At 39.2% G+C, this 15,377-nt stretch overlaps 1 protein-coding gene across 12 annotated transcripts in view; it reads right to left on the minus strand.

Moving 5' to 3' along the window:
• The window catches only part of Frmpd4 (FERM and PDZ domain containing 4), a 659,278-nt gene that overhangs the window by 22,678 nt on the left and 621,223 nt on the right, over nucleotides 1–15,377 (minus strand). For all 12 annotated transcript variants that reach the window (XM_031371291.1, XM_031371278.1, XM_031371300.1 and 9 more), the window contains 3 exons: nucleotides 15,186–15,317; nucleotides 12,961–13,080; nucleotides 5,488–5,624 (listed from right to left, as the gene is read on the minus strand). In XM_031371291.1, coding sequence (XP_031227151.1) covers nucleotides 5,488–5,624; nucleotides 12,961–13,080; nucleotides 15,186–15,317 — 389 coding nt within the window. The remainder of the gene's footprint in view (nucleotides 1–5,487; nucleotides 5,625–12,960; nucleotides 13,081–15,185; nucleotides 15,318–15,377) is intronic.

A 15,377-nucleotide genomic window follows, 5' to 3' on the forward strand; every position in this document is an offset into this window, starting at 1 on the left:
CATCTTTCATTCTTGTGATGATGACTTATATAAAACCAAACCACATGCTGCTGTTTGTTGGAACAAATTGACAGGGAGGCAGAGTTTAATTTACATGCAGAAAACATACTATTGTATCATTGACACATATGTTCATATTTAAAAGCAAACATACATATTCTTCGCTCTATAGAAAGAACACTAATGGACACTAAAGAAACATTTTGTTCAACCCATTTCTGAGTCTCTTAAATACCTTCTACAACAAAATATTTCCAATATGTTTTCTTTAACCTTTTCAGCTTGTACTTACTGTCTTCATTGGTTGCACATGCATGGCCTACTTGTGTCTTTATTTTAAAATACACACCTATACACATATGTGTATACACATATACATGTGTACATACACATACACACATATGTATACATATGCATATATGTATGTATATACATATACATGTGTATGTATATGTATATACAAAGAGAGAGCAGAGAGAGAGAGAGAGAGAGAGAGAGAGAGAGAGAGAGAGAGAGCAGTTTTAGGGCTCAGAAACTTAGGATAGAACCAAACACAACTGACCAAAAAAAAAGTCAATGAAATGATTCCTAATGCTGCCTATGCCAATTGACCAACAAAAGGCAATGAAACTATTCCTAATGGTGCCTATGCCAATTGTCATCAGAGAGGCTTCTTCCTGCAGCTGATGGAAGCAGATGCAGAGACCAACACTCAAACATTAAGGGGAGCTCAGGAAACTCCACGGAAGAGGCGGAGAAAGGATTATAGGAGACAGAGGGGTCAAGGACACCATGAGAACACAGTCCACAGAATCAACAAAGCAGGGCTCATAGGGGCTCACAGAGACTGATGTGACAATCATAGAGCCTGCATGGGTCTGCTAGGTCCTCTGCATATGTTATGGTTGTAAATCTTTCAGTGTTTGTGAGACTCCTAACAGTGGCAATGGAGGTGTCTCAGATTCTTTCTTCCTGCACTCAGGACTCTTTCCTCTTATTGGGCTGCCTTGTCCAACCTTGACATGAAGGGTTGTGCCTAGTCTCATTGCACCTTGTTATTCTGAGTTTGGTTGATATCACTTGGAGGCCTGCTTTTCCTGAAGGGAACTGAAGGAGCAGTGGATCTGGAGGAGAGAGAAGATGGGGGGGGGTGAGACTGGGAGGAGAAGAAAAGGAGAGGCTGTGGTAGGGATATAATGTATGAGAGAAGAATAAAGGAAAGGAAATATTCAAAACAAAGAGAAGTGAAATACACATATAACATACGTTATATATATGTAGAACACACACATATAAATTTATACAGATAAAACTGGCTGTCATTTGAAAAGGTACCCATGCAACCTACTATCTGATGTAAATGCTATATGCAATGCTCAATCAATACTTGGTGAAAGAACAGATTGCTACCAACACTGTTGTAGACTACAAGACTTTATATGTGTATGGAGGGAAATGCTTGTGCAGGAACCTAGGGCTTCATTCATGCTGGCCAAATGCCCTCAACCCTGTATCTTTTATTATTATTATTATTATTATTTTATTAGATATTTTCTTTATTTACATGTAAATTTCTCCCTTCCCAGTTTCCCCTCTAAAAAACAAAGAAACAAACGAAAACAACAAAAACAAACCCCAGCTGCCTCCCCACTCCCCATGCCTGCCACCCCACCCTCTCCTGCTTATAGGCCCTGGCATTCCCCCACACTGGGGCACAGAACCTTCACAGGGCTGAGGTCCTCTCCTCCCATTGATGATCGAATTTGCAATCCTCCACTATACACACGTTGCCAGAGCAATCAGTCCCACTGTGTGTACTCCTTGGTTGGTGGTTGAGACTCTGGGAGCTCTGAGGGTATTAGTTAGTTCATATTGTTGTTCGTCCTAAGAGACTGCAAACCCCTCAGCTCCATTGATCCTTTCTCCAACTCCTTCACTGAGGACCCTGTGCTCAGTTCAATAGATGGCTGTGAGCCTCTACATCTGTATTAGTCAGGTACTGTCAGAGCCTCTCAGGAGGTAACTAATCTTAAATGACTATTTTTCATATTTTTGTCTTTTAAAATATGTTCTCTGAGAGTTTTTTACAATATGTTTTTATCATAGTGATACCCACTACCTCATTTTCTCAGATTCACCACCTCCCTACCCACACTGTCTACCCACTTCCCACTTAACCCATAAAGACTAATTAGTGCTGTCCAGATATTCTTGGATGTGTGGTCTTCTACTAGCATTACCTTTATGTCTCATCTTTATATTCAGATCACAAGTTTCTTGATGGTCAAGATTATATTTTATACAAAGTAGTGTTTTCTACTTTGATGCCAATGTTACATACAATGGTCAATCAGATTTTGGTAAAAGAATTGATTGCTGCCAATATAGTTGCAGACTACAAGACTACTAGTCAAGCTAGTTATCTCTGAGAGGTTATGGTCTGCACAATGTTCCACTTGAGAAAAAGTGGCCAGACAGTAGGAGGCAGAATGGTGTGCTAGTTTTCTAAAGATAGGGTCTCTCACTGGCCTAAACTCACTGATTAAGCTAGGCTGGCTGGTCAGTGAGTCCCAGGGATCCACATGTCTCTGCCTCCCCAGTGCTGGGATTATTTGATATGTCACATGGTGTGGCCAGCTTTATAAGCACAGGTTCTGGGGGTTCAATTCTAGGCTTCATGGTTACACAGCAAGTACTTTAGTGACTAGGCTGTGTTCCCAGCCACCCAAATGTGTTTTAGTTGTATGAGTATGTTCTTAGGTGGAATAGGTACCATTTCAAATGGCAGCCAGGTTTATCTGTACCTAAAAACTTTAGATAGTAGGAGAAGGCACACATGAGTGTGTCCAGTTAATATGAGACTTGTTTGTGAGCAGGCAATCTCTCAGACTAGAGTCACTGTGTGTATGCCACAGGAAGAGAGATAGACCACTCAGGTAACTGAATCACATGGTAGGACTTTTCATCATTTAGGTGGCAATGGGTAAATTGGGAGTTGACAGAACAGTGGCATTGGGGGTAGCAGATTGGATCTCTAGTCCTTCCCAGCCCAGCCCCTAGGTTAGTTAGTGTGGCCTCTTGCTACTTTACAAATGCTCCTGGGAAAGTACCTTTGGAAAGTGGGATTATATCATGCATCAATCAATCCATCCATCCATCCATCCATCCATGTTTTGAGTGGAGATCAGGAGAAATCTAAGGATTTTAGAATGGTATGGAGGTATGATTTCAATCTGGCTATATGTTCTGACACACCAGTTCTTCATTTTGTTAGTATAAAGGGCTGCTGGGATGAAGGAAGTGGTGTTTGCTTTAGGCTAGTGTATCTCTTGCTGAGAGACCGAACAGCAAGACCCTTAAATAGATTAATCAGCTGGAGACAATACAAACCATCCATTTTCTAAGAAAAGAGGATCTTTCTTGGCCCAAGAAGGATGCTGGTTAGGTAAAATGGCATACTCAGCAAGAGAAGGTATTCATAGTTTACAAACAAGTTGTGATTCACAGAGACAACTTTGTTGTGTAACATTTTTGCTTGCCACAGTTTTCTTTCCCCCGCCCCAGTCCCCTATACAGATACCAAGATACTATGATTGTGGCATTCCTTTTCTTTTCTTTTCTTTTCTTTTCTTTTCTTTTCTTTTCTTTTCTTTTCTTTTTTTTCCTTTCTTTTTTTTTTTAAAGATTTAATGTGTATGACTATTTTGCCTGCATTTTTGTATGTGTGCCACATGCATGTTTGGTGCCCAGAGACTCCCAAAGAGGATGCCAGTTTTCTGTGGGACTGGAGTTACAGGGGATTGTAAATCACCATGTGGGTGCTAGGAACTAAACTTGGGTCCTATGCAAGAGCAGCAAATGCTTTTAACTATGAAGTCATCCTCCAGATCACCCTCCTTTTATTTACAAGGTCTTATTATATACCTTAGGCTTGCTTCAAACCTGTGAGTTTCCTAAGACTCAATGTGAGGATTATAGGTGGGAGCCACCAGGCTCAACATCTCACATTACTTGGACACTGTTGTGAAGACACTTCAGAACAAGTCCCTCTATAAAAAGACTCTCAACCTTCTTAATGCTGTAGCTTTTTAACACAGTTCCTAATGTTGTGGTGCACCCCAACTATGAAATTTTTTTTTGTTGCTACCTCATAACTGTAATTTTGCTATGGTTATGAATCCTAATGTAAATATCTGTGTTTTCTGGTGGTCTTAGGCAACCTTAGTGAAAGGGTCATAGATGCCTTAAAGGGGTCATGACTTAAAGGAATTGAGAACTGCTGCTCCAACCACCCTGGCAATAGAGGGATTCCAAACAGACCACCGTGGCCATCCTTTGTGCTACCTGGCTATTAAGACAAAGGAACCCCTAGGAAATGGAGTTATTCTAGGAGTTTCATACTGGAAGGAGACAAAGGCTGAAGCCTGGTGCCATCCAGAGAAGAACTTGCCTCCTAAGAATAAATTTCACACAGTCCCCACAATTTATCTGAACCCTGTATAGCAGAGAGCAGACAGGATGAGTCAGCAGTGGGCAGGACCAGCCCTTGCCTAGACTGCTGTGTTACATACATATTTGGCCCTCTATTTAAACCTAAATCTCCATTTAAATAGATATCTCATGTCAGGATCCTGAAGACAGATTTGGAGCTCAGTAGTTCCTTTACTTATTTCTCTTCTTAGTTCTACTACATGAAATTAATCTCCTCCCTTCTTCTTCTCACACTGCTTCTCTCTTTGATTGGTGTATTTTTTAGGGATGGCTAAGCCCAACTAGGCTCCCAAAACTATTCAGTCTATCACATAAACTAAGGCAAAAGAGTAGTCCTACTGCTTGGGTTTTAACCATGCTCCACCACTTTGCCCTGTTATGTGACCAGGGAAAGTAATGAGCAACTTAATTGTTTTGTACCTCAGTTTACCCATTTATCTTTGAAGTAATTCCTGTGTGCTGAATGTGCTCATCCTCATTTTTTCCCTCATTCTGAGATGGGAGATCTGTAAGTTGCTCAGTTTAGCCTGGAACTCACTCTGTAACCCTAGAACTTGGGATTCTCCTTCCCTAGCCTCATGAGTAGCTGAAATTAGAGGCCTGCATCATTAAACATGTAATCTGTTTATCTTGGTTTGTTTCTTTATCCTGGTGTTTTAGGAACAAGAGCTTGCTATGTGGTCCTGGCTGCTCTTGTACTCATGGCAAGCCTTCTGCCTCAGTATGCTCTATCACTAAAGTTGATGGGATGGCAGGAGTGAGCCATCATTCTGGGGCTTATACATTATTAAAAAAGATGCGTTTCACCTTGACTGCAATTTTCTACAGATGAGTAAAGTGAGGAATGCACCTCTTCTATTACAAAAGACAAAATATTTGTATATTTTGCCAGTAGTTTACAAATAATCTGCCATGAACAAGATGAATTCTGCAAACAGACACAAATGAGTAAAGAAAAACCCACAGGATCTCATGATACCAAGTGTGAACACTTACTCAATGTATTTGAGGGAGATTTTCTGCGTCTGTTTGGTGGTGACAGTAGCAATGTACATTTGTAACGCGGCCAGCCGCAAGGCAATGTCATATTTCAGCTCTGGTCCAAATCGCTCCTGAACGACATCGTTACAACTCTGTGAAGATACCAGCAGAGGGCGCAGTTGGTCAGAACATGAGCCTCCTTCCACTGCCTTTAGAGGAACAGGTGACAACCATTCCCCCAGTGTTTCAACCTTCACTTCTAAGGCACTGAGGCTAAATGTGGAAACATCTCCACCGTGCTGCTTGGAGCCGAGTCAGTATTTAATTGCACAAACACAGAGACCACACAAAACATTTAACAGTCATCGACAAGCTGTTATTTAAATATTTAGCATTATGTAAAAATAATTAGGAATTTAGGGATGGAATTGCCAAACACAGGTGCTGTAACTGAACAGGGAAACACTGGTGGAGGAATGTGAGTTTTGCAGCTAGGCTCATTCTGGACTTGGAATCCTGGCTTCTAAACTTCTTCATTCTTTTTTATACAAATCCCAATCTTGATGGAGCCTCGGTTTTCCTATCTCTAAAATGGCGTGAGTGATGGCTTTTAACCACAGGGTGTTGTGAGGACTAATATAGTTGACAATGTGAAGCCCTTGAACAGTACTTGGCAGCTGTATACTTCTAAAAATGTATTTACGTTATTCTTAGTCTTACTTTATATGGTACTGGGGGTCGCAGTCCCAGCTTTGCCATCAATAGCTACCATGTTTGAAATGTTAGCATTTATTTGATCTCTTGCCATCTATTTATCTGTGAGTGGGGCTCATAGGCATCACTTCCCTAGAGCTGCTTGAGGATTACATGAGTTGTGTAAACACTTTATCATAGGACATTGGTGAGTGCTGTAAGGGTATCTATTAAAACCTTCCATTCAATTCAACAGCCACAGGCCTCCCATTTCAAATGTGTAACCATGTGGGAATTAGTCCACATCTCTTGGAATTAGTTCATTCAACTCACAGAATTTGTGGCTAGGGCCAAAATGTAGGCCAGGTATAGTGTTACACCTTATAGTTGCAGCTACTTGAAAGGCTGGGGTAGGTGGATGTCCTATAACTTTTCTGTGGCTTTTCTAAGTATCATGAACAAGACGACTTATAACAGGATGGACTTATGAGGGGAGTTATAGTTTCAGAGGCAGAGGGCATGATCTTCATGGTAGGGAGCATGGCAGTAGGCAGGCAGGCAGGCATAGCACGGCACTAGAGCAGTGCTGAAAGCTTATATCCTTATTCAAAAGGGGAAGGCAGAGAGCTAACAGGCAGAGAGAAGGGTGTGGGCTTTTGAAAGCTCAAAGCTTCCCTTCAGTGTTACACCACCTTTACCAGGGACAAACCTCCTAATCCTCCCCAAACAGTTCCATAAACTGGGACCTAAGTATTCAAATATATGAGCCTCTAGGAGCCATTCCTATTTAAACCATCATAATGAAGGCCAGCCTGTGTGAAATCCCCAGACTGCACTGCTATCAACAAAAGTGGCTAAACATGTGCTATAAAATGTTAAGGTCCTGTGTGACCACAGAGACTAGACTTGAGTACTATATTCCTCTCACTTGTTAGGACCAATGTTTGGAGCTGAGAGCAGAAGGAACATAAAGAACATGTAAGCAGATTGTGTGTATGTGCTGACTGATTTTTATACTGGAAACTGGATTCTAGGTCTAGAAAAACACAACCCTTTTCCTGCATCCTTAATTGTATTCTTTGCCTTGTATCAAATAGACATCAAAGGGAAAGAAACCCATGCTGCATTTCTTGCTTCCGTTTTAAGAGGCATACATTAGTAATTACCTCACATACTGATTTTATGAACTTAGGTCCATGTACCATTGCATGACTTCTGTATGTAATGTTTAAACATTGCATATTTAGTGCATCTTATGTTTTGTATTTTTTTATATGTATATACAATATATGCATATTTATCAGCCCACTGCTTTATTGCTAAGTGACTCCACTTCTCCCAATTGACCCCTAATAGAGTCTTTCATGTTTGTTTCCCTGAAAAATCTTAAAGCTTCCTGGAATACCCAGCAGCTCATATTTAAAGTGGTTGTGTCAAGAAGCAGGACCTAGCAAGCTTGGGGCATTCTCCCTCACCCCACCCTGTAAGCAATTTAAAGCTGCCACTTTGTTCTGTTTATTTTTGTTTTAACAATCAGGCACAGTGCTTGAGGCAGTCAATCATGGCTCCAGGGTGTATACAGCCTAGATAGGTTGCTTTAAACAGTCCTCTAAAAGACTAGAAACCCAGAATATAGTGTGTGCTCACATGCTTAAGATGCACATGCATGTATCCACAAATATGTGGCCTAGGGAAGTCTGACAGCAATGTAATGATTGCTCTACTGTAAGTAACATGGCAGAGTTTCCTGCAAACTAAAAAGGGGACACTTGCTTTAATTTTTGAGCTTTCTGTTGGTACACATGCATATGTGTGCTCTTTCTATGTAGGTCAAAGTACAACTTTGGATATTGTTCCTCAACATATATTTAGACAGGATCTCTCACTGGCCTGCAATTTTCCAAGGCTTGATAAATTCCTAGGCTAGGCTAGCAAGCCAGCAAGCTTCCATGATCTGCCTGTCTTTACTTTCCTGGTACTGTGGTTGCAAGCACGTATTGCTAGGTCTTACTTTTGGTTAATGTGGGCTCCGGGAATCAAACTATGTCCTCATGTTCTTTATGGGCTGAGACATTGCCCGAGCCCCAGAATCTGTTTGTGAGAAGTCATTTTTTCAAATAACGTTTTTGAAGACTGCTTCTGCATAAGAGTTTACAACAGGTTTTGTTTCCTTTTTCTTTTTGTATAGAATTTAGATACAAAAGCTCAGGTTTGATGGTAGGTTCTATCAACCACTAATACCTTAGCCACAACACTTTATTTTTTTTTTCTTTATCTAAAAATGGGTGAACTCTTAAGAACGATTAACTTGAGAGATAACTAACTTGCAAGGTTGCCATGATAGCCTTTAAGGTGATTAATTCATAAAACAGAATGTGCTATAGAAACATGAGCCATTATTGTTACTTTTCCTAAGAACTCTGGCCAGAGCCTTGTTTTTCCATTCCTGTTGTGCCTTGTTGTGGTGGTTTGAATAAGAATGTCCCCTATAGGCTTATGTATTTGAATATTCGGTCTTCAGTCAGTGGAACTATTTGGGAAGGATTAGGAGGTGTGGCTGTTTTCAGGCAGGTGTGTCACTAAGGGGTAGGTTTTGAAGTTTCAAAAGCCCATGCCACTCTCAATTTCAGCTTCTGCTCCAACAAAATGCCTGCCTGACTGCTTACCATCATGCTACCCACCAGATAGCAAGAACCCAATTAAATGCTTTAAAAAAAGTTGCCTACCTCATGGTGCTTCTTCACAGGAATAGAACAGTAACTAAATTCATGTGGATTTCAGCAGAACCCTAGGTAAACCTTTTGACAAGGCAATTAGTCACTTAATTATTATATAATTAGTTAAGAATGACCCTGGGGAGGTAATATGCAATATGAATTACATGTGTATGTATGTATGTATGTATGTATGTATGTATGTATGTATGTTTGTGTTTGTGTGTATATGTGTATGAGAGAGATTAATAATTATTTTATAAGTCTTAAGTATATTACTTAAATACAGTCTTACAAGTGAATAGCAGCAATTGCTAAGAGGTTCTAACAGGACCTAGTGTAGGCTTATAAAAAGTTCATTTGTAATTAATATATGTTTAAGAGGAAAACAATACATGCTTGCCAAAATTTTGGTGATTCAAGAGTTATAACTTGTTTACTAATTTGTATAAACAACTTTTATTTTCTGAACAAAGTGGACAGTATAAGCGTCAGCATGCATATTATCATTATGAATTACAACAGTCTGGATTATTAGAGTTTACTGTTAATATATATGTATATATATACACTAAAATTTGCAAAAGCCCACATGGGCCATTAATGACTCAGAGATGAATACATATTATCACTACTGAAATTGGTTTGCATCTTCATGCTTCATCTGGCCTATGGTAACTGTCCTCATTAGGAGCCTGCTAAGTTAAATTGATTTTGGTTTTATAAAGTGCTATGTGTGGATTCTGCTTCCTGTTCTGTTCTCCAGGCAATTTCATTGCATCTTTGTAGTAGTTTAAAATAAACACAGGCACACAGGAGACCTGTTGACTTCTAGTAGACAGATGTGTTATATTAGACGCACCACACGTTCTGCAATACAGTCATTTCCAAGTAGAGTCTGAAGCAAAAAAAAAAAAAGTTCATATCCTATTCTCTGAGGGGGATAGATAAAATGTTAGTAGCTTGATTTTAGTCTCCATCACCCACAGTATAAGGCTATGCATCTCCCCCACTGCCTATTCTGTTAGGAGGTAGATAATCCACCACCTACATGAAAGGCAAGGCAGGAAAACAGAAACATCATCAGTCTTTTTCTTTCAGTCCCCAGGCAAGCTCTCCAGACAGGTTGTCGCATTTTGAGGCCAGTCCCCTGGTAGAAAAGATATCTTTCAAATGAGAAAACTCTCCATGCATTTGATTTGAGCAAACACGCCTTAAACACAACATAATCAGCTTTAGTGACTTCTTGTCTCCTTTCTCTAGGACAAGCACAGCCCGTTTTTTCCCTTTTACAAGAGCAGTGGACTTCTTGTGGTGTTTAAACAGAAGCTGAATGGTTTTAAAGCACCATCCTGTTATCAAGATGAGAAAGTAATTATAGAAAACAACCCATACCTGTGTTTCACTGTCTACAGCTTTATACTAACAGGTACCTGGAGCTATTCATTTGCAGCTAACTAGGTAATAATTGTAGCACAAGGTCTTAGCTGACATGACCTAGCCTCTGAGTGATGCTCAGCAGGAATATAGAGAAGATGCAGTAACGAGTCAGCTGAGGATTGCACTCCTTGTTTCATTCAGTCATAGTTACCTTGGTTTCCTGACCTATTGTGGGAACAGAGGCCAATGTTACCAATTAAGGGGTGCATATGACCTAAATTTACCACCAAGAAATCCCAGAACATGGTGGTCTCACTGTTTAGGTTGGAAAATGCAGTATACGTTTAAAATTATTTTGATAATAGGGTTTATACACTGAACAGGCTTGGACTTCTCTTGGAGATGCAGGACTATCTTCATGAACATTAATCACACTCTCTAGCTAAAAAAAAAAATCTTGTCCAAAACCCACAGAGGTAGGGAGACCAAAAAAGTTGCCTACCTCATGGTGCTTCTTCACAGGAATAGAACAGTAACTAAATTCGTGTGGATTTTAGCAGAACCCTAGGTAAACCTTTTGACAAGGCAATTAGTCACTTAATTATTATATAATTAGTTAAGAATGACCCTGGGGAGGTAGTATGCAATATGAATTACATGTGTATGTATGTATGCATGTATGTATGTGTTTGTGTGTATATGTGTATGAGAGAGATTAATAATTATTTTATAACTCCCTATAAAAGTGGATGCTTTTCTGAGGATCCCTATGTACAAGAATGTAGTAGCATGTTCTGCTTCTTCTTTCTCTGTCATCATTACTGATTTCTAGGGATTATTGCTACTTGATACCAACATTTCTAATTTGCTACGTGTATCTTGTTTGTATCTCTCATCTTACATCTACTTTCTTTTGGTTCATATTTGTTTTTCTTTCTTTTTTGTATATCTCAATGTAAAACACATGTTTATAGACAGGTTGAGTATTTCTATTACTGTGTACTACACATTAAACAAATAGGTTCTTTTTTGAGATTTTATTTTTATGTGTATGGATGTTTTGCCTACATGTATGTCAATGTACCACATGCATTCAGTGCCCACAGAGGTCAGAAAAGGTCCTTGGAACTGGAGTTACAGGTGGTTGTTAGCTGCCACCTAGATGCTGGAATCAGTTCTAAGTGCTCTAGAAGAGCATCCAATACTTTTAACTGTTATGTTACCTCTCCAGCACCTATAAATAGGTTATTAATATTTATTTCAATTGCATTGGAAAATTTTAGTGAGTGCAATATGATAGAGTCACAAAAATACAGGAACAACTCCCAAATATTAAATCACATAAACTTATCCATATGTTATCTATATCAAAAGATTTCCTCTGGGGCAAATAGTTCCAAATACTCATCCAAAGTTCATCGCTGGAACTTTTATTTTGGGGATAATTATATACAAGAATAAAAGATAAGATAGACCATCTAGAGAATACACACACACACACACACACACACACACACGCACACACGCATACATAAATATCTTAGAATGTTAAATTTCTGAAAATTATTAACTCCAATGTAATTATTATCACAATGCCTTAGAGAAATTTAAGTACCTAAATGAATGAGTAAACATTTGGAGAAGGGACAACTCATATATATAGTATGCCAACTGTTCATCGAAGAGAGACATAATGAGATTAGACATGTCATTTTAAATCAGCATGATAACAATAGATTCAAGTAAGAATCACCAATTAATACTATTAATAAAATTAGTGGGTGACAATTTGATGAAATATAAGATGATAAAAGTCACAAATGACTTGCCACAAATTTCTTGTTCATTATAAAAGAAAAGTGATTAATTTGTACAAGGACACAACCCACGTAAGAGTCAAAGTTAGCCTCGCAATTAAAGGGATAAACTGGCACCGTGTGTCCCTTCATATGCTGTACTGAGGAAAATACAGTCACTTATATCATTCTTTGCAAATTTATAACTTCAACCTAATCATAAGAACATACTAGAGAAACCCAAATGAAAATATTTCTGTGAAATATCTGATTAGTACTTCTCAAAACTCAATGTCACAAAAGTCACAGAAGGGGATAAGGAATGGCACTGATTTAAGGACACTAGAGGGACAAGATAATTAAACTATATGCAAAATTAGATTCCACAGTGAATTATATTCTAGAAAAAAAATGACACTTGGGGGTAACAGGCATCATTTTGGAGGATAAAAGATGAGATAGGGAATATGCATCCATGTCCCATTTCTTGGTTTTGTTAATTGGACAGAGTTTATATATGACATTGTCCATGTTATTGGAAAATACATATTATATTTTAAGTAAAACAATACATAATGCAAGTAACTACCTTTCATGTGTTGTAGAAAAAGATTATGTTTATGTATAAATTTCTGTGTTGAAAAAGACAATGAGTATGTACCTGCATTAACTATCAAGTACATGGGAGAAAATACTAACAATGGGCAAATCTGGGTGGAAGATGTAGATCACCATTCTTGTAACCTACATAGGAGTAATAAATTCTTTCAAAATCACTTGTGAAAATGAAAAGAGCATAACCTACTTATTTTATGATTCATTGAGCTTAGGGGAACATAGGAAGAAAAAAACCACTGAGGAGGCATCTCCACATTCATATGGAACAAACCAAAAATTTTACCTACCTGAACATAGAGATACTCGAAAGCAACTGGATCTCTTCTTAACAGGTCAATGGGATCCTTGGGAACAAAACTGATTCGGAAAAGACACCTCATCTTATGGGAGCTGGGCCTCTGTGTCACCTGGAAGAGCAAACACATCATTTAAGAATCCATCAGTGCTGGCTAAGAAAGGGCTGAAAGCCACAGAATCAAAATTCCCTTTCTTTCTACATCAACAAAATCTTTGTATTTGCCTTTGTGTGAGTCTGCTAGAAACAGACTTGGATGTAAGGGTTTGAATGTACAGGGACTTGTTCTAGGAAGGTTTGAAAGGGAGAAAGGAAAGAGAAAGCAGCACAGGAGAGAGACGGCAACATGACATAAAGTCTTATCCTGTTCTGAGACAGCAAAGGCTGTATTGCATAGGATGATTTAAAAGAAGGTAACTGCTTTCTTTCAGGCTATTTAACCTATTTTCTTAAGTTTTGGATATGTAAGATCAGGAAAAATTTTGAATCTTTGTTCACGTAAATCACCATAATGGTTTCTCACAGGCCCATGTAGTCAGCAGAAGTTTGAGCAGAACTATAAAGAGAAAAAGAAAGTTGGGAAACTTTTCCTTAGACTCAGGAACAGGTGGGCTGCCCAACCTCTCTTTGTCATTTCCTGCCATAGGCTAAAAGTTATTTACTACATGTACCTGGGACCATTTGATGGATTAGGAGTTTGAAGAGTCTTCAGGCATAGTCCATCACCAAGGCAGGCCAACTGCTTGCTCAACATATCCAGGTGAAGTGGCACTGACAAGTGTTCTAGTTGTTACTCAGAGCTCTCTTGGAGGATGGGACTCCAGGTCACATGGTAGGAACTGGCTTTTTTCATAGCCTCTCATGGAATTTACACACATTCAAGTCTTTGGTTAAAGTTCTGCTTCTAGGGGAACTTAGACACACACTGAGCTTTTACTTAAGGGGTTCTGAACATAAGTGGTGGTTTCCCTATGACATTGCATAAAATGAGCTATCCATTTCTATGAGTATTTTGCCATGTAGTATTTTTACAAGTGACTTTAAATATTCTTATGTAGATTTAAATTTGATGAACATCATCGGTCAAGCTTAGATACAGAAATAGAAATGAAACTGCATGGGAACCTTTTTTAATTCATTGCATCCCATTGGATTCTGTCAAAGGAATAAGGCAATTCAAGGGAACTGATGTGTGGAGTACTAGTTCTTGATTTTTGTTTAAAGAATTATTTTCATTTTTCATTATGCATGTGTACGTGAGTAAAGGTGCCTGAAGAGGCCAGAGGTGTTAGATACCCTGGAGCTGGAGTTCTAGGTAGTTGTGAACCACCTGATGTGGGTTCTGGGAATTGAACTTGGGTCCTCTAGAAAAGCAGATCATATTCTTAACTGCCGAGCCGCCCCTCCAGCCCCCAGACACTTACTTTTAAGTATGCATCAAATAAGAAGCACTTTAGTATGACAATTGCTTCCTGTCCTTCAATTCTCCTGGTGGTAACTTGCTGCTTCAGTTGCAGATATCACTCCATGTCCCCTCATGCTCTCTTTTTAGTTCTCAATGAACTTCCCTAAGCAAATAGACTTTGTGGATACTAAAAGACTCAACCAAAATGCTTGGCTTTTTTGAAGTTAAGACAAGTGAAGGTAGTATGTTGGATATAGTAGCAAACAGTTGGCATATCTTCCCAAGGAACAGATGGGGTGGAATCTCGGGAACCAGGAATTGGGACACATAGATCACATTCATAATGGGCAGGACTAAGGCAGTGATTGCAGGCTTCCAAAAATAGCCTTGAGTATGCATCCAGAACCAAAGACAACAAAGATGACTAACTTATTCTATATACTCTTAGAAACAATTGTGGTTTTAATGATTTTGAAGAGACTAGAGATCAAAACAAGCAACGAAGCCATTGCAGTTACAGAAAATGTCACTCTGCAGAGCTACATTCCAGTATCTGCCTGGCCTTTGAATGACAAATCTGAGAGATCAACTGAAAATCTTTGACAGACTGGCAAAAGGGTCACCATCTCCTTGAGGCAACCAATACATTCATTATGCAGTGTTAGGGAAGGAAGCAGTGCTTCCTTCAGAGAGGACCTAGGTTATAAAGCAGCTACAGGGAGAGGACTGGAGGAAGGGTATCCTGAGACACCACAGACTCTGTTTCCAACAGTGGCAGCAGCAGCAGCATTCTTGGGGGGTACATCACAGACCTGAGTGAGTGTCTCCTGTTCATGAAGCAAGAGCAGCTTGGTGCCAGCTCCTTCAATTCTCTGCTCCAGCATGAGAGAGAAGTGCTCAATGCCTTTGATAGACAGCTTCTCTTGCAGGGTTAAGATGACATCCTTACAGAACAAACAGTGACATGAAGAGATCAAAATCAGCACTGTCCATTTTTTTTTTTT

The sequence above is a fragment of the Mastomys coucha genome, chromosome X, assembly GCF_008632895.1.
Source record: "Mastomys coucha isolate ucsf_1 chromosome X, UCSF_Mcou_1, whole genome shotgun sequence".
In the NCBI taxonomy this organism is placed as follows: domain Eukaryota; kingdom Metazoa; phylum Chordata; class Mammalia; order Rodentia; family Muridae; genus Mastomys; species Mastomys coucha.